General features: G+C 42.5%; 1 protein-coding gene and 8 non-coding genes across 9 annotated transcripts; 2 read left to right on the top strand and 7 right to left on the bottom strand.

Moving 5' to 3' along the window:
• The first annotated feature begins 528 nt into the window (after positions 1-528).
• On the top strand, positions 529-26,756 carry LOC104935540 (double-stranded RNA-specific editase B2). Its single transcript, XM_027291619.1, has 10 exons — positions 529-756; positions 16,333-16,419; positions 17,190-18,139; positions 21,289-21,406; positions 21,956-22,124; positions 22,711-22,889; positions 23,502-23,655; positions 23,871-24,052; positions 24,228-24,409; positions 25,883-26,756. Exons 1-10 carry the CDS (start codon positions 663-665, stop codon positions 26,045-26,047), a joined length of 2,280 nt encoding a protein of 759 aa, XP_027147420.1. The 5' UTR covers positions 529-662; the 3' UTR covers positions 26,048-26,756.
• Positions 6,079-6,160, bottom strand: trnas-uga (transfer RNA serine (anticodon UGA)). The gene has a single exon. It is a non-coding gene; the product is annotated as a tRNA-Ser (tRNA).
• On the bottom strand, positions 6,521-6,602 carry trnas-cga (transfer RNA serine (anticodon CGA)). The gene has a single exon. It is a non-coding gene; the product is annotated as a tRNA-Ser (tRNA).
• On the bottom strand, positions 8,290-8,371 carry trnas-cga (transfer RNA serine (anticodon CGA)). Its single transcript has one exon. It is a non-coding gene; the product is annotated as a tRNA-Ser (tRNA).
• On the bottom strand, positions 9,055-9,136 carry trnas-uga (transfer RNA serine (anticodon UGA)). The gene has a single exon. It is a non-coding gene; the product is annotated as a tRNA-Ser (tRNA).
• On the bottom strand, positions 9,687-9,768 carry trnas-cga (transfer RNA serine (anticodon CGA)). The gene has a single exon. It is a non-coding gene; the product is annotated as a tRNA-Ser (tRNA).
• On the bottom strand, positions 10,188-10,269 carry trnas-uga (transfer RNA serine (anticodon UGA)). Its single transcript has one exon. It is a non-coding gene; the product is annotated as a tRNA-Ser (tRNA).
• Positions 11,059-11,140, top strand: trnas-cga (transfer RNA serine (anticodon CGA)). The gene has a single exon. It is a non-coding gene; the product is annotated as a tRNA-Ser (tRNA).
• On the bottom strand, positions 12,165-12,246 carry trnas-uga (transfer RNA serine (anticodon UGA)). The gene has a single exon. It is a non-coding gene; the product is annotated as a tRNA-Ser (tRNA).
• Positions 26,757-27,594: the final 838 nt, after the last annotated feature.

Raw genomic sequence — 27,594 nt, 5'->3', positions numbered from 1 at the left:
TACAGATTTTCTCAGATTTTGCCTTCAAAATACTTCCACATATAATGAACAACATATTTAATTACACATAGTTATTTGTCATTGTGCATACATAATAATAATATAGTAATATTTCTGCACATATTATTGGCAAAATTCCTAAAATAACAGTTTGGTTGTTAATTTACAGATAATGTTCATAATTTCACAGAGTTTTGGATACGATTTTTAAAATACAGAAAACGACTGTAAAAATTTAAAGAGTTATTTCCCATTTATTTATGATATTTACACTTTTTTGCACAAAAACAGACAAACTTTTCCTAAAAACATTCAAACTGCAATACACTGACTGTTGGTTGCTTTGAAAAAAAATGATGAATGTAACGTGATGTTGTACATTTAGATATTGAATATTACTGATGCTGAATCACAGCCTGGACCAAAGCTCTTCCTCTCCTCATGATGTCACAGGCTGAACAGTCGCCTGCCTCCTAAAGCCGGCAGCAGGCGGGGGGGGAGTCAGTCACTGTACTGGGCTTCTCGCTGCAGAGCTGCACTCTGAATCTTCTCTGAGCGTTTTCTGCTTCAGATGTAAAGAAGAAGAAGAAGAAGCAGCAGCAGCAGAGGACAAACTACTGGAAAAATAATAAGAAGAAGAAGACGAGGAAGAAATCTCCTGAATGGCACCAGTGCATGGCAGAAACATGGAGAGGTCAGACTGTGAGATGAAAGGAAAGTCCAAGAGGAAGAGGAGGAGGAGGTGCAAAGGCAAAGGTTAGTGAGGCATGCGTGTTTGTTGAAGTTTACGTGATTGTCACTGTGATGTTTCTATCAATGTGGACGGTTTGCAGGGACTTCATTATGTCCTACAGATTTATGTCCAGCATAATACACCTTTAATGTTATGTAGGCTCACAGTTTGGCTGACAACTTACAATGAGTGCATTCAGGAAGAGCTGCATAACGTCTGCATCCCGAACAAGGTAAAAACATATATCACAATGTCGCATTTTTGTAGTGACGTGAGTTTGTTTATAGTGACTTTTTGATACTTCACAGTGTTCTGGAGGCAGAAATCAAAGTATCATCGGTGTTAAACCTCTGTAGGCAGAGCATTTGACTCATAGTTTTAATGTTGGACTGAATCCCAGAGAGAGAAATGTTAATCTAAAGGGTTCATTTGTCTCTGTTTTTCATGCTGGTGTTGGTTTATTCATTTTCAGAATGATGTTTAGATAGATAGATACTTTATTGATCTCAAAGGGAAGTTTATGTTTTTCTTTTTCTTTCTGCAAATAACGTCCACGGGGTTTACCTCTGCATAGAAACCTCAAGTTTTTCTCGTTCAAATCTTTCTTTGGGTCTTTGGCGACGACCTCTGACTCGAGATCCGTGAGGCTGTATCAAGTGTAAATCTACTGTGACGTCACACGATGGTTTGAAGCATCGAGTCTGGCATTGTAGATGTTGCCATCTTGTTCTTTTGGAGCCAGAAGTGACCATACTTGGACGAAAGAGTGGAGTGTGGAACTCTGTCTGTTGTGATTTGTCGCCTCCAGTTTCCCAGTGTAATCCCACTGTGGTAACTATGTCCAGGTGTACTCGAGTATTTGTTCTGATTACATTACTTATGATCAAAAACTAGCGAGTCGGCAACTTTGCTAACAGCCAATCATCAACCAGGTCCCCAGCAGCAGCTAATATCACTGACTAGTTTCAGCCTTTTATTTCACCAAGCTCTCACCAACCACTGAGTCCAGGCAGCCCGGCTAACAGACTGAGCTAACATGAGCTAACAGCAGCTACAGCTGTCAGCAGGTTACTTCACTGTCCATCATAAACTCTGTAAATCACAGAGAGTTGAGGCGGAGCAGCCGGAGGACATCAGAGGGAAAACCAGAAAACATTTCCTCCATAAAATATGATCCAGTTTCACCAGAATCAGTGAAATAGTTGCTTGAAGTCTTATAAACAGAAAGTTATTTAGAAACTTTTGCTCCCAGAGATAAATTATGAATTCCTCTTTAATCTCCTGAAGGAAACAAAAGAATTTACAACAGTGTCAGTTTAGATTTATTTATTTAACATTTCACATCCACCGTGTCCAAAAAGACCGAACACACGTAGATCAGAGGCTCAACTGATGCAACAAAAGTCTCATGAACACTGTGTGTTCACTCTGTATTTACTCTGTATCATGCACATGTATGCATATAAATCAAATGTCTCATCACAATACGAGCTCTTGTAATCATAATTACAGTCGTCTGGGCAACAGGTCGGCCTTTTAGGATTAACCCAGCATTGTTTTTCACATGCTAATCCTCAGTAAATGCTGCAGATTACTCCATGATGGCTTTTTTTTGTATTAAGTCCAATGGTTATTCAAAGTGCGCTAAGCCTATTCCACTTTCATTAATGACCTATTGTCCTTTTTTGTACATCCGTGCTGGAGCGAAAGCGTGTCCTGCCTCCAGAAAATCATTACTCAACGTAGCCCCCCTTCAAATCCCACTATTTTAGGGTCATAAAGCACTTAGCTAATGCTTCCACTGTATCCAGCACTGAGCTGTACTTTAATGCCAGCTGTCATTTTAGAAACAGAAGGTGGCAGACGTCTCTGTTTACAGAGGAGCTCTCTGAATGCACAGCAGGAGGGGAACCCATGTCGTAGTCATCATGACAGTCCATTAACAACGTTTGAGTCTTCTCTGTTGATCTGAGGCTACGCCTTCATTAATCCGTCTAAACTTTAAAGCCCACGCTGAAACCTGAAGGACTTCACCTTCTTTTCAGTTGGCAAGTAACAAAAAACCTGCATTGTCTGGTGAGGAGCAGCACAGACTGACCGGCTGACCAAATCAGCTGTATTCAGCTTTACTGACATTTAAAATGAACAATCACAGAGAAAGTTGGAGGCGGCTACTGGTTGTCAGCTTACAGTGAAACGAAGAAAAGCTCCACTTTCGGGGAGAAAAATGCAGTTTTAGTCTGGATGGAGGGCAGAAACTGAAAGAGAGAAAGATGCATTTATAGATTTAACTGACTTAACGTGGACACATACTGTTTTACTGTCACTGTCAGCAACAAGAGAAGGCAACCAGGGAGAACTGGAGGCTGTTTGGGTTTTTTTGTACCACAGGCGTTTTGGACCACCGGGAGTCAGAAGAGGAGGTTTACAGGCCCGGGGGAGTTGGAGTTTGGGAGTTTGAGAGGCAGGACCGCACCTGTTCTCAGCACTAAGCCTTATATGAACAGGACACCCTGTTCTTGTGTTTTCTGTCCAGCATCAGTGCTGACCAGCCGTCCGCAGGAGGTGGACCTGCTGGTCCTCCTGTGACCGCCAAAAGCTAGCCTTTGTTTTAACATTAGGATGGCTTTGTTTAAATGTGAGGCATGATGCAGACAGAAAAGCAGAACTCTCTCTCTGTTAGGAGGTCTATTGGGTAGATCATGTAATGACTGTGTTAATAAGGATTTTTCCTCTGTGTGCAGATGACAGGATGAAGATGTTGCAGAAACAAACAAACTGCCATTTGGCTGTAAAATCCCCTTCTGGTGGCTTTTCAGTCAAATGAACAAACTGTCATTTGTTGGCTGTTAAAATGTAGTCGGAGAAAAACATTTGATCGTCCCGCTCTCAGTGAGGATTATGATTCCCCAACATGGAACAAACAGCTGCTGTCTGCGGCGGCTCTGCCTCTGTTCTCTTTGACGACGCGTCATACGTTTGGATATATCTGTATATTGGATGCATTTTGGATAAGTGAGCTCCGTCATGCAGTCAAACTTAGTGGGGCATGTCAGTGCGCAATTTCACTGATGGATTCTGCAATCTCCAACACTTCTCTGGGGCTCTGGCTTCATGAAAACATTAGCAATATGGTTTGTGTGCCCATTTAACTTAATTGCAGGGATGCTCAGCGGGTAAAGTGTGGTACTAACTCTGCAAGGGTTAGGGGTCCCATTTTGTCTGTAGCTCACTGTGAAGGGAACGCTGCCAAGGTTTGAGTTTTGATCCCCACCGGGGAAAAAACTGGAAATCTGTAGATTTTTTTCTGTGATATGAACTAAACTGGAAACAAACATCATGTATAAAGCAACATCATGTAACTTTCCTCTGATAAACTAACGTCTGGTAAATCCTGTTGATGCTACACTGACCTGTGATCAGGTGAATGGTGCACCGGGGAGTGTTAGTCTTAGTACCACAGGCGTTTTGGACCACCGGGAAGAAGTTGGAGTTTGGGAGTTTGAGAGGCAGGTGGTGAATACTTTGTATATCCCCACCTACCTACCTAATAATAACCAGATCAGTATCAGTTCTCATCGTGCCGGCTACAGGCAGTCATGTTACGGATATTTTTATGCAATCTGTGATGTTTACTACATTATTTGTTCCCTGACTTTAACCTTTAAGGCAACGCTTCTTTCCAGGCAACATCAATACCTTCCTAAAACGACGCAACACAAAGCTTTGGGAGAAGAGCTGTCTGCTGAGAGGTTTAATCAACAGTGCATCATACTTCATAAGCACATTATGTGTTTTGTAACTAGTAACTAAAGCTTGCAGATAAATGTAGTGGTGTAGTAAACCCACCTATCATGACACCAACCACTGGAGCATCAGGGAATAAAGGGTCTTGCTCAAGAGCTCCTCAGTGATAGTGGTAATCACTCCCACCCACATACATCCTGGTGGTAAAATACTGTAATAAGAATGCATTTACTTAACATGTCACTCTCTCAGGAGGTAAATATTGATTCTGAAAATCACAAACAATGCATTTGAACAAAACCAACAAACAAGCAAGAACTTTTGTCATCAGAGAAACCTCGAATTTAGGAAAACTACATGAAAGGACAACATGATTAAACTAATCCAAACATTTGATATACAATAGAAAGAATCTTCTAGAGTAACAGACAACAAGATCAGAATATCTTCAGCTGACAGTTTAATATCAGCGCTGAAGAGACCATAAGATCCTCGGGCTTCAGGAACAACACCAATATATCTGTCTGAGTTTTACCAGATGTGTGAACATCAAACTGATGAAACTCACATTGTCAGAACAAATAACAGTAATGCTGTAGTAGGTTGTGTCTGTGACGACTTATATGAGAAAAGATCTTTCTGCTGACTCTTCTGCGAACAGTCCTCCAGAAAACAGCCGCAACAGCCGTCATTGATATCAACGTGATGATGTATTTCTGATTCTGGTTATTGATGACAACTTAAACTATCTACAAAACAAACCTCAGGACTTGAGGGTGCTATAGTGAAATACAGAACGGGTACTCTGGGGTGAGATGGTTTTATGGATGTCTTGTAATGCTGCTTTTACTCTTCCACTTCCTGTCAGCAGCTACATTTTGTTGGTGGCTGTTAGATAAAATTTAACTGCTCATATTGCTTTGCCTAAACAAAACAACAACAACAACGATTCACAAGCAACACATACAGTCGACAATTAGAGACAAATGAAACCTAATCGCTCAAACTGATAAAGTGACAGTGAAGCAGCAGGCGAGGGCATTAAAAGTTGAAACGAGGCCATTGTCAGCGAGCAACAGCCTGCCATAGATTATTGCTGTCATTGTTATTATCTCTCATTGCAATTTCGTTGCACATTACCATATGTTTCGGGCAATAATTTCATCACTCATTTCCAAATAATGATCATCAGTCTGTTGATCTGAAAGCAGACGTTTAGCTCTTTGGCTGCCTTTTGTTTGCCGGAGTGTGATTTGATGAGTCGCTGATACTAAATTTAGACTTAGCTGAAAAGCTTTGTAGTCTGTTCTCACAGTGCAGGAAAGAAAATTATGTTTGACATGGATCTGTGGTAAAAAAAATCACAAACACTCAAGTGCAACAATTAAATTAACACAAAGAATGCATAAGAGCAGTATGCATATGTGGTGGAATCTCTCCATTTGGCTCCGCTTCACCAGTTTTCCAAGAGAAACCTCTGTTATGGCTAAAGCAAATGAGATCCTGACTCTGAACGGACTGTTAGAGGATTGCACTAGCAGAGTTGGAGTGTGTTGCATGTTATTCAGGACAATGAGAACACAAAGAAAGATCTTCCTCGCTGTGAGCAGGATTTGAACCTGCGCGGGAATTCCCCATTGGATTTCAAGTCCAACGCCTTAACCACTCGGCCATCACAGCTTGAAAACAGTGTTTTTTGTCTTTATCTGGTAAGATCAAATGAAAATGTTGCCAGCACTCATCAGCATACAAACACATTTTCCATTCCACCACAATCAGGTTCTTCTTATCTCAAGCATCGACTCTTGTTGTTGAGGAGGTTGTCTCACTCGAGCCGCTGTCTTCCTTGATTTGCTCTCAGACCTCCTCACTTCCCTCCAAGTCTCAGTGCTTCCCTCTCACAACTGAATCAGCATTTATATTATAGCAGACATACTAAACAATGTCGCACTGTCCAGGAAAGTGGAAGGGATTTCACTCAACATGTTACGTGTGTTGCATCTTATTCAGGACAAAGAGAACACAAAGAAAGATCTTCCTCGCTGTGAGCAGGGTTCGAACCTGCGCGGGGAAACCCCATTGGATTTCGAGTCCAACGCCTTAACCTCTCGGCCATCACAGCTCACATTGCCATTGAGTGAATCCTGGCTGGCATGCATCCAAACCTCTGATTTAGCAGCTAAACAGAGAGATATTGTTCTAAGGAATTGGTGGAGACTATACAAGCGTTAAAAGAAGAATAAATACTTGGCTTTCGTTCATCTGGTGGACATAAATTCAGTAAATTATGGAACAGCATTGTCCTCTATAAACATGTTTACTGAGTATTTAGGTGTGATTGTGATTTGTAACCAACAAGTGTTATTTCCATTCACTTGTGTGGGTTAAACACAGTTTTCTTCGTGGCTGTGATTTTCTGTGCGTGGGTGTAAGAGCATGTGTTTATGTGCATATTTATTAAAGGGTGTAAACATTATGCAATACGTGCAAATGTTTACGCATTCATCAGCTCACTTGAATGTGCTGTCACCTATTTGTTTTCTCATCCCGCCCACACACCTACAGAGAGGTGATCAAAGCTCCAAGTGTGGCATTATCGGAGCACATTGTCTCAGAGATGAAAGATGAAAAAGGATGAGAGGGAAGATTGGGCTTTTATAATGCGTTCGGAAACTGTAGACGACATTATTTCAGATCCAACACAGTTGATGTTATGCAGTTTATCTTCTTCCAACATGGAATTAGGTCACGTCTCGGCTCAGCTCTACTGCTCAGATCTTTCTTTACGTCCCTAAGATTGACTCCAACATTAACATGGACAGGATTATAAAGAGGACAATTTGAAAATTCAGTGTGAATAACAGTCTTTGGTAATCACACAAGGCAGAAAGCATAATCAAACCAAATCTCAAGCTGTGTTGAATGAAACAGAAGCTTATGAAACTTCCATTCTCTATAATATTCATACTTCAAAGTTTTATTAATTTGATTTAATATTTTATCATGTTATGGGTTTGATATCAGTTAAAGTCTATCAACTTACCATGTATACTCAGCAATCATATCTAAATCAGATTTTGCATTCTGCGCATGCTTGAGATTTTCCACTGGGGCTTTCGCCCGGAAGTGAAAGGAGACGCGGTATTAAACAGTGGTGTTATCAATCGACAGGAGGAAAATAATGCACAAAATGAACGCTACTGCATTGTCCATCCCCTCGTACGCCATCTTTGTTAGAATGTTGATTCACTTCGACAACCTTTCTCAAGGTTGTTGATCGAGGAATTACAGTTTTTAACACTTGGGCATTGGGGGTTGCCACTTATCATCGGGTAATTCTTAACTGGCTTGGTAGAGAACACCAAGTTTGGTGTCAGACGCACTAAATTTAACATTGATACATACTTGGTCACAGCTTTTGTCAAGTTAAGTTGTATTTTGGGCGGGGGTTGCTACTTATCACTGCATAATTCTGAGCTGGCTTTGCACTAAATTTACCACCCATTTAGTAATGTACCGCTGTGAACAGGGTTTGAACCTGCGTGGGGAAACCCCATTGGATTTAAGTAAGTACTCTGTAGTCTGTAAACAGGCAACAAAAATTCGGTCAAAGTATCGTTTGACAGACCGCTCCTTGATCACTCAGGCTGGGGACAATGAGCAGGAAGCCAGTCTGACCCAAGGATGATACTTACTTGGTTATCAGCATGCACAGAATGCATTTGTTATCAGAAACACTAAACTTTAACCAGCCACTGAGGTAGTCAACGCTGTGAGCAGGGTTTGAACCTGCGCACTGAGGTAGTCAACGCTGTGAGCAGGGTTTGAACCTGCGCGGGAAAACCCCATTGGATTTCGAGTCCAACGCCTTAACCTCTCGGCCATCACAGCTTGCACCTTGTTGGTCTCCATTTTGAATGCCACACCCTCTCGACCAATCCTCACATTGTATGGACCAATCCACTTTACAGGTCATGTTGAATGAACTTTTCGGCCATCACAGCGTTTGTCAAGTTAAGTTGTATTTTGACTGCCACACACAAACCTCTTGGGAAGCCATTCCTGTAAGTAGTATGTAAACACAACAAAATTTAGGTCAAAGGATCATCTAAGATCCCTGATTACTCAGCGTGAATAAGCGTGAAGCAAGGGTGCCAGTGTTACTCAAGGATGATACTTATCTGGTTAGCTTTTTTTGGGACTTCAACTTGGACAGAATGTGTTTGTTGTCAGAAAAACCAAACTTTAACCACTCATTGAGGGAGTCAACGCTGTGAGCAGGGTTTGAACCTGTGAGGGGAATTACAGTTTTTAGCACTTCGGCATCGGGGGTTGCCACTTATCACTGGGTAATTCTTTACTGGCTTGGTAGAGAACAAAATTTAGGTCAAAGGATCATCTGACAGACAGATCCTTGATTACTCAGGCCCCAAGGGACAATAAGCATCAATCAAGGGTGCCAGTGTTACTCAAGAATAATACTTAACTGGTTAGTCCTTTTTGGGGTCTCAACTTGCACAGAATGTATTTGTTGTCAGAAACACTAAACTTTAACCAGCCATTTAGGCAGTGAACGCTGTGAGCAGGGTTTGAACCTGCGCGGGGAAACCCCATTGGATTTCAAGTCCAACGCCTTAACCACTCGGCCATCACAGCTTGTGCCTTTACAGTCTCCATTTTGAATGCCACACCCTCTCAACCAATGCCCACCCTTTGTCCTCACATTGTATGGACCAATCCACTTTACAGGTCATGTTGGATGTACTGCTTCTTCCGCCTCCCATCTAATCTAAATATCGGTAAAGACATGGATCATCAGTGGGGTGCCTGAACGGGGCCATAAACATGTTTATTTCTGCTGTAAGGTACGGCCACTTATGGAGGATGATTCACTTCGACAACCTTTCTCAAGCGGCCGATTGAGGAATTACAGTTTTTAGCACTTTGGCACTGCGCAGGGAAACCCCATTGGATTTAAGTAATCCAGAATTTTACAGAATCCATGTAGTCTGTAAACAGACAATAATATTTCGGTCAAAGGATCGTTTGACAGACCGATCCTTGATCACTCAGGCCCCAGAATGTCAGGGGACAACGAGCAGAAAGCCAGTCTTAACCAAGCATGATACTTACTTGGTTGTCATCTTGGACAGAACGTATTTGTTATCAGACACACGAAACTTCAACCAGCCACTGAGGTAGTCAACGCTGTGAGCAGGGTTCAAACCTGCGCGGGGAAACCCCATTGGATTTCGAGTCCAACGCCTTAACCTCTCGGCCATCACAGCTTGGGCCTTATTGGTCTCCATTTTGAATGCCACACCCTCTCAACCAATGCCAAAATGCACCCTTTGTCCTCACATTGTATGGACCAATCTACTTTACAGGTCATGTTGGATGAACTTTTCGGCCATCACAGCTTTTGTCAGGTCAAGTGGTATTTTGACTGCCACACCCAAACCTCTTGGGAAGCCATTCCTGTAAGTAGTATGTAAACAGACAACAAAATTTCGGTCAAAGGATCATCTGACAGACAGATCCTTGATTACTCAGGCCGGAATGACAAGGAACAATTAGCAGGAAGCAAGGGTGCCAGTGTTACTCAAGAATGATACTTAACTGGTTAGCCCTTATTGGGATCTCAACTTGCACAGAATGTATTTGTTGTCAGAAACACTAAAGTTTTACCAACCATTTAGGTATTCAACGCTGTGAGCAGGGTTTGAACCTGCGCGGGGAAACCCCATTGGATTTCAAGTCCAACGCCTTAACCACTCGGCCATCACAGCTTACTTGATTGTGGTCTCCATTTTGAATGCCACAACCTCTCAACCAATGCGTCGATAGGCTGCAGAGGTGAATCAACCTCCAAATGCACCCTTTTGTCCTCACAACTTTTTCAAGAATGATACTTACCTGATTAGACCTTTATGGGATCTCAACTTGCACAGAATGTATATGTTATCAGAAACGCAAAACTTCAACCAGCCACTGAGGTAGTCAACGCTGTGAGCAGGGTTCGAACCTGCGCGGGGAAACCCCATTGACTGCCACACCCAAACCTCTTGGGAAGCCATTCCTGTAAGTAGTATGTAAACAGACAACAAAATTTAGGTCAAAGGATCATCTGACAGACAGATCCCTGATTACTCAGGCCCCAAGGGACAATAAGCATGAAGCAAGGGTGCCAGTGTTACTCAAGGATAATACTTATCTGGTTAGCCTTTTTTGGGACTTCAACTTGGTCAAAATGTGTTTGTTGTCAGAAGCACCAAACTTTAACCACTCATTGAGGGAGTCTGTGAGCAGGGTTTGAACCTGTGTGGGGAATTACAGTTTTTAGCACTTCGGCATCGGGGGTTGCCACTTATCACTGGGTAATTCTTTACTGGCTTGGTAGAGAACAAAATTTAGGTCAAAGGATCATCTGACAGACAGATCCTTGATTACTCAGGGCCCAGAATGACAAGGGACAATTAGCAGGAAGCAAGGGAGGCAGTGTTACTCAAGAATGATACTTAACTGGTTAGCCCTTATTGGGATCTCAACTTGCAGACCATGAGACCATGATCAAGCAAGCTGTGATGGCCGAGTGGTTAAGGCGTTGGACTCGAAATCCAATGGGGTTTCCCCGCGCAGGTTCAAACCCGGCTCACAGCGTTGACTGCCTCAGTGGCTGGTCAAAGTTTAGTGTTTCTGACAACAAATACATTCTGTGCAAGTTGAGACCCAAGATAACCAAGTAAATATTATCCTCGGGTCAGACTGGCTTCCTAATAATTGTCCCTTGACATTCTGGAGCCCGAGTGATCAAGGGTCGCTCCGTCAAACAGCCTTTTGTCCGAAAATGTTGTTGTTGTTGTCTGTTTACAGACCCTGCTCACAGCGTTCGCTGGTGAAAGTTTAGTGTTTCTGACAACAAATACATTCTGTGCATGCAGAGACCCAAGACAACCAAGTAAGTATCATCCTTGGGTAAGACTGGCTTCCTGCTCATTGTCCCCTGACATTCTGGGGCCTGAGTGATCAAGGAGCGGTCTGTCAAACGATCCTTTGACCGAGATATTATTGTCTGTTTACAGACTACCGAGTACTTACTTACACTTTGGCACTGCATGGTTTGAACCTGTGTGGGGAAACCCCATTGGATTTCAAGTCCAACGCCTTAACCACTCGGCCATCACAGCTTGCACCTTTGCAGTCTCAACTAATGCCAAAATGCACCCTCATTGTATGGACCAATCTACTTTACAGGTCATGTTGGATGTACTGCTTCGTCCGCCTCCCGTCTAATCTAAATATCGGCAAAGACATGGATCGACGGAGGGGTGCCTGAACGGGGCCATAAACATGTTTATTTCTGCTGTAAAGTACGGCCGCTTATGGAGGATGATTCACTTCAACAACCTTTCTCAAGCGGCCGATTGAGGAATTACAGTTTTGAGCACTTAGTGCTGCGCGGGGAAACCCCATTGGATTTAAGTAAGTACTCTGTAGTCTGTAAACAGACAACAACAACAATTTCAGTCAAAGGACTGTTTGACAGACCGATCCTTGATCACTCGGGCCCCAGAATGTCAAGGGAAAATTAGAAGGAAGCCAGTCTTACCCAACTTACTTGGGTCTCAGCATAGAATGCACTTGTCAGAAACACTAAACTTCAACCTGCCACTGAGGCAGTCAACGCTGTGAGCAGGGTTTGAACCTGCGCGGGGAAACCCCATTGGATTTCAAGTCCAACGCCTTAACCACTCGGCCATCACAGCTTTCGTCAAGTTGCATTTTGACTGCCAAAACCAAACCTCTTGGGAAGCCTGTAAGTTGTATGTAAACAGACAACAAAATTTCGGTCAAACAATAGTGTGAGAGAGAGATCCTTGATTACTCAGGGGCTAGAATGACAAGGGACAATTAGCAGGAAGCAACGGAGGCACTGTTACTCAAGAATGATACTTACCTGGTTAACCCTTTTTGGGATCTCAACTTGCACAGAATGTATTTGTTGTCAGAAACACTAAACTTTGACCAGCTAACACTGTGAGCAGGGTTTGAACCTGTGTGGGGAAACCCCATTGGATTTCACAGCAACAACATTGTTCTTTGACTGCCACACTCTAACCTCTCAGCCAACCCCCATCAGTGCCATCATACAGCTGTAATGTTGCTGTAAATTTGCTTGGGCTAGGGTGGGCCATCAGTGTCTTGTTATGGTAAATTGCTGACTGATATAGGTATACCTGTAAATTTATAATTAGCAAAAATACCTTTCAGTGTTGTTTCTAATGTTCAGGCTCATAGCAACACCAGGAAAGTAAATGACAGAAACAAAGAAGTCAAGTAAATCTTATTAAATAAGAAAATGATGAAAGAAACATCTACTATTACAAATATCATAACTAATATTGAGGCAGTAACTAGAGAAATTATTCCAAAAAGTTTCCGTAATTCTTTGCCCTTGAGGAAAGACAGTCCAAATTACAAGTAAATGAGACCACTTGCCATTAATTACGCTTAGCAAATTAGATTATCCACAGCTGTCAGACCACACACACACACTGGACAGTGAGCGGGTGCTTCTCGCTTCCCCCCTGCCATGCCTAATTTCATTATTCTATTAAATAAGGTTCATTAACAGCGACTGGATGGAGAAACTTCGCTTCTAAGGTTTGATAAACACAAGCACCGCACCGTACGATGCCATGCAAGCTTCCTGTTCTCATTTCTGCTCGGTTCTTTTGTCTTTTGTCTCCCGTCCAGTAAATTACAGTCTTCTAATTTAAAGTGACCGTCCTGTGATTTAACAATATCAGCATTTTTTTTTGACTTTCTGCTATATGTGATGACTTAATAGTGTGTTTTGTAAGGGGGTTAAAGCGTTGGCCTTGATGTCCAATGAAGGCTCAACTGGCTATGTATCACAATGTGATCTGTGGCCATTTACACAAGTCATTAATGTGATTAATGTAGCTGTGATGGCCGAGTGGTTAAGACATTGGATTTGTCTCCTCGAATCCAGATTATACATTCAAATATTATAGCCAGTTATAGTCACATTTAAGACGTGGCCAGTTATACACTTAAACTTCTGGAACCAGCCTCAAGTGGACGTTTGAGGAACTGCATTTTTCAGCACGTCCACGTCGGCTTCACTTCACAGCCATGGTAGGTGTAGAATTGTGGTGGTGTGGTATATATATAACAGACAACCTGACTGATAAATGTAGACAGTAACCACTTAGTGAACGTGATTCGAGCGGCACTCTTTTAAAATGAAGAGACCTTCACATCACCTGTGTTGCAAAACAGCAATCCCATCTCTAAATTGCTTCACAAACCCATTTTGCAGATCAGCTTGTGAAGACTGAATATTTGTGATCTGTGAACATTACAGGTCGATTAAGCAAATCATTTGTCATGTTGCAACCTGGTTAACCTCTACTTAAACCAAGTGTACAGTCTAATACTGCCGTTCACAAATGGGTGAGTTAATGAAGTGCTCCTCGGTATGAGCCAGGGAGAAACAGAGTGAGAGATGAATGAAAAAGTGAAAATGACAGAAAGTGTGGGAAGGTACAAGGGCTTAGCCGATATAACGCAAAGACAAACACAGTTATTATCTTTTTCATCCCAAAATAAATGGACCCCATTAGCCGTGATGATGCAGGTCATTAAAACATCTCCAACCTCCACCTGCCGCTGCCTTCAGAAGCTCCAGACTCACATCATTACGTCCACATCCCATCTCACAGCTCTCGCTCATATCAACCCACCACTTAATGGCATCACACGCCTAATATAACTGCGAGGTGCAAGGTTAATGCAGAATAGTTTAGTGTGCACTCTTTATTATTCTAATGACTTTTAGTTTGCATCGCAGTGCCCTCCAGAATCACCAGGGGTAAAAACCGGCCAAACAGGCTGTAAAATTACCCTCCGGGAAGTCGAAACATTCAGGAAAACATGCATATTTTATGCACTTTGGATGACAGTTTTTAGAGTACAACTGATTTAATTTGATGCACTTTATAGATTCATGTAATCTTGGTTATATTTGACTCTAAACTATTTTTGCCTTTGCTGTATCTTTAAAGTAAAATAAAAAATCAATTTTTATCCCACAGAGAATGTGTTTATGTCGGAAAACAATTATATCTAGTGTGCCGGTACCTACAGATAATTATGGCCTTAACCGTGAGTAATAAACTGTCTTAAAATGTCTCATTATTTTAATGTTGATTCATGTGTGTTACTTGCAGCACGCAGGCATTAATATTTCATAAACGGTAGGTATAATTGCCACTGCAGTCCATATTTCTCTGTGTTTATGTCTGTATGTGGAATATATTCCTGCACCCACGTGCACTGCTGAACAAAAGCTGTTTAACAGTGGCAGGCCACCAGATAAATCTAAATTGGGATGAATGGGGTCACTGGTTTGGGGGGCCAGTAGGGATCAGCAGATGATCTATTACAGTGTTGGAGCTGCGGGTGTTTCCTGAAGCCACATCCCCAAATCAAAAGATGTGGAAGAAATAGTAAGTTGAAGCAGCGAGCAGAGGTTTGCACATAAAAGTTCAGATGGGAAAAAGTCTATACCGTCTTTTTTGTTACTATTGACTTCCTCTTGAGCGGTGGTGACGGGATACATCCAAGTAGTCACAAATGACAGTATAAAGAATGAAGCTCGTGGCTAATCTAAAAGTTGTGGATCGTCGGTGGACCTGAGACGGCTGAATGACGCCTGGTTGCTCAAACAAGCCATCTGTAACTACACCCACCTGTCAGTCAAAGCGTCCACGCTCTTAATCCTGCATAACTTTAAGCCTTAATATAATGTGAACAGGTGAGTTGTATATAAATTCACCCTCAGTACAGGTGTCATGAACGGGGAAATTAGCTACAGAGACCAAAACTGTTTTTTGTACCAGGCTGTAAACATGTTTATTTCTGCTGTGAAGTTGGACATTTGGACATGGGGACTTATGGAGACTGACTCACTTCTGGAGCCAGCCTCAAGTGGACGTTAGAGGAATTGCAGTTTGTAGCACTTCACTTCACAGCGATGGAGGTTTCCGCTTGATATCACCTCGATAGTGGCCTGATTCGGTCAACTAATACTGGGTTGGTGTTAGATATTTATGTTTTGGAGACCTAAAATTAGGAAAATATTAGTCACCAATATTTTCCACTAGTTTTATAAATTAGTTTGAAATCCCTGAAACCTGATGGAGGATGCAGGTAAAGATGAAAACCACCTGGAGGAACATGGTTATGTGTGACAGAACGTCATTATTGTCTAAGTATATTTTCTATACACTTAATTGAAAAGCAGCTATCACCCCGGGGACACCTGTTTTTTTGTGAATCCTTCCAACCACTCACCAAATCTGTTGGAATCTAATGAAAAAACGATTGTGCTTGATTCAAAAACTGTGTGACCTGGTTAACAAGACAAAGCCTCTCGTCCGGTTTAAGCCCCTTGACGCTTCCCGCCTGAAAAACCGCAGCTCCTTATCACGACGCCTTTCAATTACCCCCGGCTGCCTCCATAAGCCGCCTTTCTGTTTGTTTTCACTTCGTCCGTTCAGTGGGAACTCTAATGACTCACTCGCTACATTTGCACTATCGCCATAAATGTGTTTACCTCAGTCCATTTCATTACTTTTATGGTTGGGAGTGAATGTCGTAGCTATGTTGTATAAATATGCAGGATCATGACTGTGACTGGAACAGAAATATCACAGATGAGTTGTTGTTTTACATTTAAGTACACAGAGGTGATATGTTGTGTTTTTCCATTTGTGATATATATGAAATGCTCAATGATTTTATGTATTTATGCTGTTTTTCAGGTCGGAGCAACATGTTATCAACCCTCATCACTCCCATAAGACACTGGGATACGGGAGCATCATCAGCTGAGGATGGAGACAATTCAAGTAAATACCCCTCCCCCCCATACACTTTAAAAAATGTGCTTTTTATGCCTGTGAAACTGGAAAATGCTCCACATGCAGTGTTGACCTGCAAAGCAATATTACGTACAAATGTTACGTAGTGATTTGTTGCCCCGAGTTTCAGAGTTACTGTGGTAAACATGTTCAGCTGTACTCGAGTATTTGTTCTGATTACATTACTTATGATCAAATCAATCATCAACCAGGTCCCCAGCAGCAGCTGATATCACTGACTAGTCCAGCAGCAGTCAGCCCAGCCTTGCGTCTGTCTTTCAGCCTTTTATTTCACCAAGCTCTCACCAACCACTAAAAGTCAGTCCCACATTTACTCTTGTTACTCTTTAGTCTTTGTGCCTCTGCCATTATGTTTTATTGTTACATTGCCTGCTCGCCCCGCTCCGGTTCTGCCACAACACTGGTTCTGTTCAACAGCAGCATTCCCCCATGCTCCAGGGCCTGGAAACCTCCTCTTCCTTGTGGTCCAAAACACCCTCCTACTGCTCTGAGCTCACAGTCTGGGTAGCCTGGCTAATAAATTGAGCTAACAGCAGCTACAGTTGGCAGAATTTTACTTAACCGTCCATCAGAAAACTGTAAATCACAGAGAGCTGAGGCACCTCTGTACAGTCTCAGGCTCGTAACTTCCACGTAAGCCTACTCATGCTTACAATATACATTCTGATTATGCCTGAAACAGATCACATTTGTTCTTTATGTTACGTTTCCCTTCATGATTTTTAATCTGTCGACAGGTACAAGCAGTTTGGAGGTGAAAGAGAATCAGGATGATAAAAGCCAGATGGACTGTGACCTGCTACGAAAGTATCATCCGTCAACGTTCTGCACAACTTTCCCCGTGCACGGCCCACAAGCTCTGAAGCGGAAGCAGCCACTGATGGATGGAAAAGAGCGGCTGCTCTACCAAAACCATTTGACTTGTAAGAGAGCAGCCTGGGCTGTCACTCCAAAGAACGCGCTCGTGCAGTTGAACGAGTTACGACCCGGTTTGCGGTACGAGATTGTGTCAAAGACTGGTCCGCTGCATGCTCCAGTGTTTTCTGTAGGCGTGGAGGTGAATGGTTTCCACTTTGAGGGCCGAGGACCAACAAAAAAGCAGGCTAAGATGAGGGCTGCAGAACTGGCGCTCCGGTCATTCATCCAGTTCCCAAACGCCTCCCAGGCTCACGCCACGATGGGGAACTTCACCCGGACTGCTACAGATTTCACAGCGGATAAACTGGACATCCCTGACGGATTCCTTAAAGAGTTTGAGCCATCGCTGCGTGAAAACTGCGATCTACTGCACTGCAACACCTCAAAAAACGAGGTTTTCTCCAGCATTTACAACCACAGACGACTCGTCCGGCTCACGCTGGACTTGGTCTCCTCAACAAACCCAAAAAGACGAGCTCTCAGCACCTCACTTTTAGAGCACCTCAGCCCGGTGGTGCTGCTCAGTGAGCTGCGACCAGGCCTCAGGTATATGTGCCTGACGGAAAGAGTTCACGGCAGGCCAATGAGGAGTTTTGTTATGGTGGTTAGGGTGGAGGGGAGGGTGTTTGAAGGGTGTGGTCACAGTAAAAGACTTGCAAAGGCCCAGGCAGCAGCAGCTGCCCTGCAGTCCATCTACAACATCAATCTGGGACCGGAGAAGAAGGTGTTGGGCCTCCAGGGCTGCAGAACCAAAAATCAGCTACCTCAGGTGAGTAGGTCAGTCTTCTGCTAACACAACACAGCATATACAGTAGATTTAAAGATGTATGTTGATTATCAAAGCTGCAAACTGCATTTGATTGGCACAAGATTTGTTTTTGGTTTTCATTTAGCGCCACCAGCAGGTCAAGATTAGTCAGATATGAATGTTTATGACCAAATACCTGCAACACTACATGCAAAAATACTGAACGCAGCTTGGGATTAGTCCAGATCTCATTATAGTGTTGAACCTCATAAGTTTCTCTCTCCATGTCGTTGGTAATTCCATTTAAATATTCCGCTGGCTTTTTTACCTCTCTAGTTATTTGCGATTGGCATCTCAAGTTATTTCCATATTCGAGTACTTGCAAAATAAAAATCTAACTTCCACATTTATGTAAACCCTGTTTGTTTACTGTCATTGTCTGTTATGTTGGTCGGTAGCTTCTGCTTGATGGCGCTGATCACGGGTCTGTTTGTGTTTTCTGTTGTATTTCCATAACATCCATAAATTTAGGTTAACGCAGTAATGACAGGCAAACATTTGCATTACGGCTTTATTACATTATGTAGTTAATAAAATGTCTTTTGTCTGCATCTGTCATGGGAAACCATTGTGTGGGAGGGCCTCCTACTTTACAACAAACCCTCTGGCAACGACTGTTCTACAGTCGAGTGTGCGGCTGCACAGATCTATCAGTTTTGCTATATAAAAAATGGGAGCACTCTATACCTTGAAGTAATACTCACATTCAGATCGAGTACTCGAGTACACGTCCATGCATACGTAATATTGCTAGTATTGTGTCCTTTTGGCCCCCTTACAGGTTGCATATGCAAAGCGGTGTAATCAAATCTTTCTTTTTGAGAGCACCTATGAAAAACCTGTAAGATGTTTTTTCCAGATGTCTGCTCAGCATTTTGTTTGTAGCGTGGAAGTAATTTATCAGTAAATGTCTGTCACATGTTAAAGACACATTTCCCTCTTTACTTTGAGTCTTCAGCTTCAAGCGGTGACACCGAGCTCGTCCTGTATCTCTTTAGCTCTCGACCGTCTTCTAAATGGTCTGGATAAATGGGTCCGAGGTGCGCCGTATGCTACCAAATGGAGTGCAGCCCTGCACATCAGCATGGCCATCATGTCCTGAGGCCTTAGAGCTGGATGGAGTCCTGTACGCTCGTCTGTAGCATCTAAACAACTTCATTATGTCTCGGAGCCTCCGAGAATTGTCCTCTGCGTCTTTTGCTGTCGTGCTTTATGAATGCAAGAAGATTTGTCTCCCAAGATCGACTCCGCAGAGCTGAAGGGGGTGACTGAACACGACTAATACAGAAACACACCGTCATCCAAATATGCAAAGACAGACATGTAGATATTTTATTAAACCCTGGGGCAGATTTGATGAGAGTATCCACAGATATGAGGATGCAGAGGTAACATTTTGGATAGAAAAACGGTTGATTTTCTTACCCTTCTTTAGGCCGATACACCAAAACTTAACAGTCTCCCGGAGCTCCCCTCCTCCTCTTTGTCTAGATTTTTATCTACAGCCTCCCCCAACTGATCATTTGGCATCATCTCCCCTTCAATACGAACTGTCTGTCAGGCGGCGTGACGCATTAATGAACATTATTACAGCACATTAGGGATGAAGGAGGAGCGGCAGCAGACCAAGGAGATTGAGGTGGAGCGAGAAGGCGGTGTGAAGAGCATAATAATCCGACAGATAATTGTTTAACACACTCATTACACACGACCTTGTGCCACTGTCATCCAGAAAACGTCGAGCAGGAGAGTTTCGTTTCAAAGAAACACCTGCTCGTACAAAACGAGAGCCACAAAGAGACTCCTCAGAGACAGACACTGAAGTTATGTCCATGTTTCTTTGTGTTTGAGGTGATTAGTGACATGAAGAGTTGAAATTATACTCATACATTACACATGTTTGGATTTTAAAGGTCCTAAAGTCCTTTCACACACGTCAGACTTCGGCTCTTATTTTAGTGAGAAATCTTCATGTTCGCCTCATTCCTTTGTTCGTCTAACACTAAAATAACGCTGGTAGAGAGTTGTTGAATCCAAAGCATAAAGTTTATGTGCCTTGACTGACGGGTAAAGGTACCATTACAGATGTCTTGTTTGAGCAACTAGGACCTCAGGACCATCGATGGTCCACGTCTTTGCTGATTTTTTAAGATTAGCCAGGAGGCGGAAGAGGCAGGACTTCAAAAGGGCTGAAGAAACTTTATTCCTCATGTAATTAAAGCTCAATAAAACACATTGTTCTAATTAATCATCATGTATGAGAGTACATTAAGTAGTTTAGACCATCAGTGGAAGTCTGGTTTACCCAGACATCACTTACAAATTTATCAAACATGAATTATTTGCAGATAGTAAAGAGCTTAATTCAGACTTTTAATCGTCTTCCTCCAAACTGAGAAAAGAGACTGATGGTCAAAAAAATTAAAAAACATTTAGCTCTGGGGATATATGATATATGAATCTTCCTCCAATTATGTCTCCAAACAGTTGTTTTGTTTTGACGCTCCTCTCTCGCCTTGTTTTGCTGAACTTTGCCACGAATAGCAACTAACGGTAATTTTCTCATGTCTGCCAAAAGACTGACAGTCCTCTAAAAATATAATTAGGCATTTTTTGACAAGTGGGAATGTGACAACGCTTCCCCCGCACAGTTTCGAGTGAGAAAACTCGGACATCATTGACAGACTGTCAGAGATTCTCGTACTCGTTGTCCAGGCAGATGTCACTGCTGTTGGTGCATCTCTGCAGACTTGTGTTCTTGGTGGCTGTTGTGTGTGTGGACAGCAAGACAGCAGAAGTCACAATGTCCTCAGGTATATATATATCTCCTGACAACTTTTCATGCAATGTATGTTTAAAATAAAATGTTTTTAGTAAATAGAGACGATTTATAGAGGAAAATGTTGTCTTTGCTCTCTTTGGCATTTGGAAATGTTGTGTTAAAATGGTTATGATCGACAGGAACTGCTATTTAGCTAATTTGGATTCCTTTTGATGACACCAATGTGCCAAAATGTAAAAAAATAATCAATAAAACTTTCAGACTTTGGAAACTTCTGATCTAAATAGTCCAAACAGTCGTCAGAGTCTCTACATTTCTTCTTCTGCAGTTCTTCGCAGAGTCCATTTTCCACCTGGTGAGAGAGAAATACACGGAGCTGACGGACAGTTGTTTCTCTACCTCGCACTCCCGTCACAAAGTCCTGGCGGGGATTGTAATGACCCGAGGTGAGTGGAGGAGCCTTCATTCATTAATGCAAACAAGATAATAGAGACACCTGTCAGTATAATGTAATACTGTTCAACAGCAACACAAACTACAGCTTCTAAAAAGATCACACACCTCTGAAACAGTCGTCTTGGATAAAAACAATCCCTCTTACATAAGAGTGTATCACTGCAATTCAAACTAACAAGTTGCTCTGAATGACCCTGCACATCCAGAGAGGAGGCAGTCATCTTTACCGTCCTGTGAATCTTTGATGGAGCCAGATTGCAGCACAGCAGCCTGTTTTTGAGGCGTTGGAGTGATTGTTCAGTCATACACTTTTCATTAGCTCATCTCAGCCCGCCAACGTCCTCGATATGACGGGACGCCGAGGCGGAGGAGAGTTAAGAGGAAATGTCTTGTTTTGCTGCTCTGAGAGTCAAATTAGGCATCCGTTGAACGTCTCGTTCCATCAGAGAGCCAATCATTTGCATCAACAAGTCGCCAATCGTCTGAGCTGTTGTAGATATTTGTCTGCCTTTTCCCCACATCCTCCATTTCTTTTCTAGGGTTTGACCTCAGATCAGCCCAGGTTGTGTCTCTGGCCACGGGGACTAAGTGTCTGGACTCGGACAACGTTAGTGATCACGGCGGTACGCTCACCGACTGCCACGCTGAAGTCGTCAGCCGGAGGGCGCTGGTTCGATTCCTGTATGCTCAGCTGGAGCTGCTGCTCTGGTAATGATCCACGGCCACGACCCTGAAACATTCACTCACTAATTCTGTACCACAAACCCTAAACCAACAATTTAATGTGTCTTTCAATCTTTCAATCAATCTTTCTGACATCCTGTCTTAGCTCCGAACCCATTGATACAGCTGCAGAAACTTCCTGAAACAGCTGCTCACTGTAGTTTTAATCAATCGTTTCTCAAACTGGAGGACATATTTGCATTTGTTGGGGGCTATCTTCAGTGTTCTCCTGAAACTAATAGAGAACCAGCAGTTCCCACCATGAGCAAGTACTTGGACGATAGTAGCAAGGAAGATCTTCTTTTAAGAGACAGAAACCTTGATCATGGTGGATGGACATTGGCAACGACCAACCGAAGATGCACTAAAATACTAGTAATGATAACTACAACTATGATTGTAGTAGAAATATGACTGATTGTAGTAATAATAATGATAATAGCATCAATAGTATTGGCAGTAGGCATCAAGCAGGACCACAGCAGCAGGCCCAACCACAATCCCAACACCTCAAAATAACCAAAGCAAATGTCAGTCTTTTGCCAGATGTCGTTTTCTTTCCTCTTTGAAGTGAGTCAGCAGACTGTGAGGAACAATCCATCTTCATACCAAATAAAGGCGGTGGCGGCAGCAGTGGTGGTGGTGGTGGCATCTTCCGACTGCAGGATGGCGTCCTCTTTCACATGTATGTCAGCTCGTCGCCGTGTGGAGACGCTCGACTCAACTGCCCGTACGAGACCACAGCCGCATGTGAGACGAACACATTTAGATGGCGGTGATCATGATGATGATACTGACACTTGTTGTTTTGTATGAAGAAGCATTATATCTGTAATATCTATTTGTTCTGCAGCTATTTATATTCTGTTCTTAGCTGCTGCACAAACCTCAGACAGGCTCATTCATTTTTAAAGGTAAAATCCAGCATGAAACACTTTAGCTCTATGAAAACATTAATTAATAAATACCATTACTTCTGTCTTCATTAAGCTTCTTGTAGGTGAATTAATAAAATGTCATTAAATTATTATCTGTTAATATAATTTCTGCAGCTACGTTGAAGCTTGGTGCAGAAAATGTTTCAGCGATCTAAAACATCCACGAGAAACTTCGTATTTTAGTCTCAGATGATCCGTGAGATTCAAAGAGCGAGACGTTTTGTCTAAAGCACACAACAAATACAAAGTGAGGGTCCATCATAGCAGAGGAAGAATGTATAAAACATGGACAAAGTCTCCATGACGTCACCCACGAGTTTCAGTCTGGAACAAAATGATGGCAGACCAACAGACCAATCTCTTTAGCCACACTGTCAGTAGAGAGTCATAGTTATAAGTCTTCTTCTTCTTCTTCTTGTGTCAGATCCCAGCAGGAGGTTCCACTGTCACCTCAGGGTGAAGGTGGACGGAGGCGAGGGGACATTGCCTATCACAGCGCGAAGAGCCAATCAGAAATGGGATGGTGTGGCGCCGGGTAAACTTCTCGTCACCAAGTCTTGCACTGACAAGATGGCAAAGTGAGTTTCTAATCAACATCACTGTTTGCAGATGACTTCCTGCTTAAACCTTAAACCAACTTTACTTAATGTACATCTTAGCATGTCACAAGTTTTCACTTAAAGTGGTTTACAAGCCAAACAACCAATCAACATGCTTTTATTTTGGTAAACATCTTTGAAACTGAATGAAAATCTTCTGTTAAGCTGCCATGGTAACTTGTTTGTCTCAACAGGTGGAGTGTTGTGGGCCTTCAGGGTGCACTCCTGTCTCACCTGGTGGAGCCAGTTTACCTGCACAGTCTGACAGTGGGGACGCTCAGCCACACGGGTCACCTGGGCCGGGCCATGGCACGCCGCCTCGCGCCCGTCAAGCATCTGCCATTCCCATACCGACGACAGCAGCTGCTGCTCAGCTGTAGGTCCAAAGTGTTTTGTTGTACCAGGCTGTAAACATGTTTATTTCTGCTGTGAAGTTGGACATTTGAACATGGGGACTTATGGAGACTTCTGGAGCCTCAAGTGGACGTTTGCAGTTTCATGTGTTGTGAGAAAACACGTCGCAGTAACTGTTCCTTGTGGGTTCCTCACAGGTCTGAGCGGCAGCGATGTTCGGCCGGCAGGGAAGGCGCCGAACGTCAGCGTGAACTGGAGCTGTGGTGACGGAGGCCTGGAGGAGATCAGCACCTCCACAGGAAGGAGGCAGGACTCAAGGACACCGTCACGGCTCTGCAGGCGGTCCATGTTCAGCCGCTGGCAGAGGCTGCAGCAGCAGGTCAGCCAAAGGCCGGAAACACTGAACCTCGTCTGGAGACGCACCAGTAGGCTCAGGCAGGGAGAGGAAGCGACAGTTCATTATTGTAGCATCAGCATTGGGAGTTAGCTTATTAAAATAAAACAAGCGATAAGACGTTGCCTGAGGTCTAACAACTTCTTTATTACCCAGAAGCAATCAGTCTTCCTTAAAAAGTCTCAGAGCATTGTCTCAGACCAAACCACCGCATCATAACGATGCTTTTTAAAATCAGGGTTTAATTTCCACTGTGAATTAAAATATGCATGCTGAGTGGGTTGTGCCGGACCAAACGGTCTCGGTTTAAAACTTGATGAAGGCAGACAGAGTCGGAATTATTTACAAAAGCAACTGGACTCACTGTGAGAAAAAAAGCTGCTCTAAATATCAGATGGAAGACACGACGCAGACAAACAGAAGGAGACAGGACGGAGACACAAAGACTGAAGGACACAGTACCTCGAAAGTCCTCCTGATATATTAGAAAGACTTTGTTGTGTGGTTGAAAGATTTGATAAAAAAGCTGGACCTTTAAGTTGAGATTCTTTACAGCCACTGTTCCCGAGGTCTCATAGTGAGTCATAACTTACACTTTAATCAAAGTCAAAGCATTTATTTGTTGGATTTTTACCAATTAAAAAAAATAAATATTGGGAATTAAAGAGTCCCAAATAAAAATGCAAGAGTGAATTTAGTAATACCTGTACTTTTTATGCTATGACAAGTCATAATATCTGTAGTCAAAAGGCCTATTCACTTATATTTATAACTTTTGGAGAATAAAATGTTTCCATCTTTCCAAAAAACATTCAATTACCTTGGTAAAAAATGATCAAAATTACATCTATTGCTTTGTCTTAAACAGCTTTCTAGTCTCAAATTCATACATCATTCTGCACAGTGAAGGTTAAACATTCCCCAAATAATACAGAAATAAAAAAACACAGTGAAACATAAATTGATTTTTGTTTTTGTCAGGTGGGCTTCCTTAGACATCTCTAGGAGGCTAAATACATCTTTCTCATCTCTGATCTTCTTACTAGTCAAACATAGCTGTGACCAATAACATTATCGACCATTTAGACGTGTCGGCTCCAGGTCCCAGCTGCTGAATCGTTGGTTGTGGTTTACGGGGAAACGTTAAGGGTTAATGTTATTAGTTACACCTGTGCTTTTCCTGCATTGACAAGTCAAAATGTCCACTGTGTCATTTTCATGGGACAGGTGTCATCCTGAGGCAGCTGAACAGTCCAACACACGACTGACAAATGTTATTTTTAGCTGAGAACTCACATGAACCTTTTTAAAACACAAATTGATGAGTGCACCACTCGCTGGAGTGTCATTGGTGTTCATACCAACATTTCAAATTCTATGAATATCTTATGAACATAATTATTTACTTGTGTATTATTATAGTATGATTGCAAATCTTTTTCTGTCTCAACTTCTCAGTTGAACGGTGCAGAACCCACTTCAGGGACGTATTCTGGTTCCAAGATAGCTGCCGGACGCTACCAAAGGGCGATGCAGCAGTTTACCGGCGCTCTGCAGGGTGGAGGACTGGGAACGTGGCTCAGAAAACCTCCAGAACTGGGACACTTCAACGTCAGTGTGTAAACGGCTGAATATGGTGGATTATAGTATGTTTTTCTTTGTGAGCACATTGTGGATGGAAGAGGTCTGGGTCTTTCACCATTTATCTGGGACAGACAAGTAAATATCTATTATGCAAACAAGCACACCGTGTACAGAAAAGTAAATCAAATTTAAGCAAAAGCTGGAGTAGACTTCTTAGTGTTTAATGTTCGCTTAAGTAGTCTATACGCTGCTAAACTCAGCTCTGTAAGCAATACACAGTGTTTGAGTAAAAATTTTACTTGTTAAAGCTAATTGTTAACCTAGAAAGTATCAACTGCACAGTTAGAGCTGTGTAAATGCGTGTCAAGCACTAATAATGCAGTAACGCTATAGCTACGATCTTCAATGTCTACGAAAATCCAAATTAGATCCAAAACACAATACATACAAATGCACAGTTTCTGGTTTTATACATTGATGAATGCCTCCAAATATGTAAGTTAATCAAGGATTCATTTCAAATTATCGGCTGTGACTACACTGGGCTAACATGCTTGGAACCTATTTAGTCTCTGGGGGCAACCGCCAATATTTTCTGGCGTAACCATCGGCGATGTCAGACAGATAGCTGACAGGTTTTGAGATTGTATTTCAGCCAATGCATTCTGCCTCTTTCCCTTTCTACCTGGACTGTTAACCTTCATGCAACCAAATCCTGCTCAAATGTGATCGGTCAGTACTACTTGGACTACAAACTGAAACCAGGAGGCTGCCAAATATTCACTCCCTGCCTACAGATTCTGCATTCATGTGCAGATATCTGTTTATAGAGATTATTAACAATCTTGAAATAATTCTGTAAGCGCCCAAATAAGGATAATGGGAGATTTCACACTCTCGAGTTGATGTAGTGAATGTGAATGTAGGGTCAAGGGTCGTGTTTGCTGCCACAGTGTGAATGTTCTTTAGATACCCAAAGAAAGTACAGTTCCATTCATCCCATTTAATTTTGTGTGTATATGTTTTTTATTTATATACTTGTAAGTGATCTACACCCTCAATAACCCCCAATGAACCCTTTGTAAAAGTGAGGTCCTCACTATCCGATAGTGTCCCCACTTGTACGGTCTAAAGCTCACATTGGTCCCCACAAACACTCATAGAGGAGCACACATACACACAGATAAAACACTTGTTTTTGTCACTTTCGTCGACTTATATCAACTCTGACTTCAATCACTACATGCCTACTCTCTACCCGTACTCTAAACTTAACCAAAAACCAAGTAACCTTAAAATTTACCTTGAGACGACCAGCTCTTTGTCCCCGCATGGGAGGTGAGTGCCCACAATGTGTGAGTGTGTGAGCAGATGTATATCCCCCAGAATGTGATTAATACAACATATCGATGGACCGTGAAGCAAAATCAGTTGTATTGCTTTTTACAGGTTTCCTTCATGAGCGAACTGAAAGTCATGTTTTAATTTATTGCTTAGTTTTTTGTTTGTTTAGTTTTTAGAAAATGTGTTTGAATAATTTGATGTAACTTAGTCTCGCCTGTTGAATTTTGTTAAAGTTTTCCACC

Source organism: Larimichthys crocea, chromosome II (genome assembly GCF_000972845.2).
Source record: "Larimichthys crocea isolate SSNF chromosome II, L_crocea_2.0, whole genome shotgun sequence".
NCBI classification, from domain to species: domain Eukaryota; kingdom Metazoa; phylum Chordata; class Actinopteri; family Sciaenidae; genus Larimichthys; species Larimichthys crocea.
The sequence above is the reverse complement of the archived record's forward strand: the minus strand, read 5'-3'. Positions and strand labels throughout refer to the sequence as shown.

What these genes read in the sequence shown, in the direction of transcription:
- LOC104935540 (XM_027291619.1), top strand. Translation starts at nt 663, where the DNA reads ATGGCACCAGTGCATGGCAGAAACATGGAGAGGTCAGACTGTGAGATG. An exon ending in TGAGGATGGAGACAATTCAA is followed by an intron (nt 16,420 to 17,189) that starts GTAAATACCCCT and finishes ATCTGTCGACAG; the next exon opens with GTACAAGCAGTTTGGAGGTG. An exon ending in CAGCTGGAGCTGCTGCTCTG is followed by an intron (nt 22,125 to 22,710) that starts GTAATGATCCAC and finishes TCCTCTTTGAAG; the next exon opens with TGAGTCAGCAGACTGTGAGG.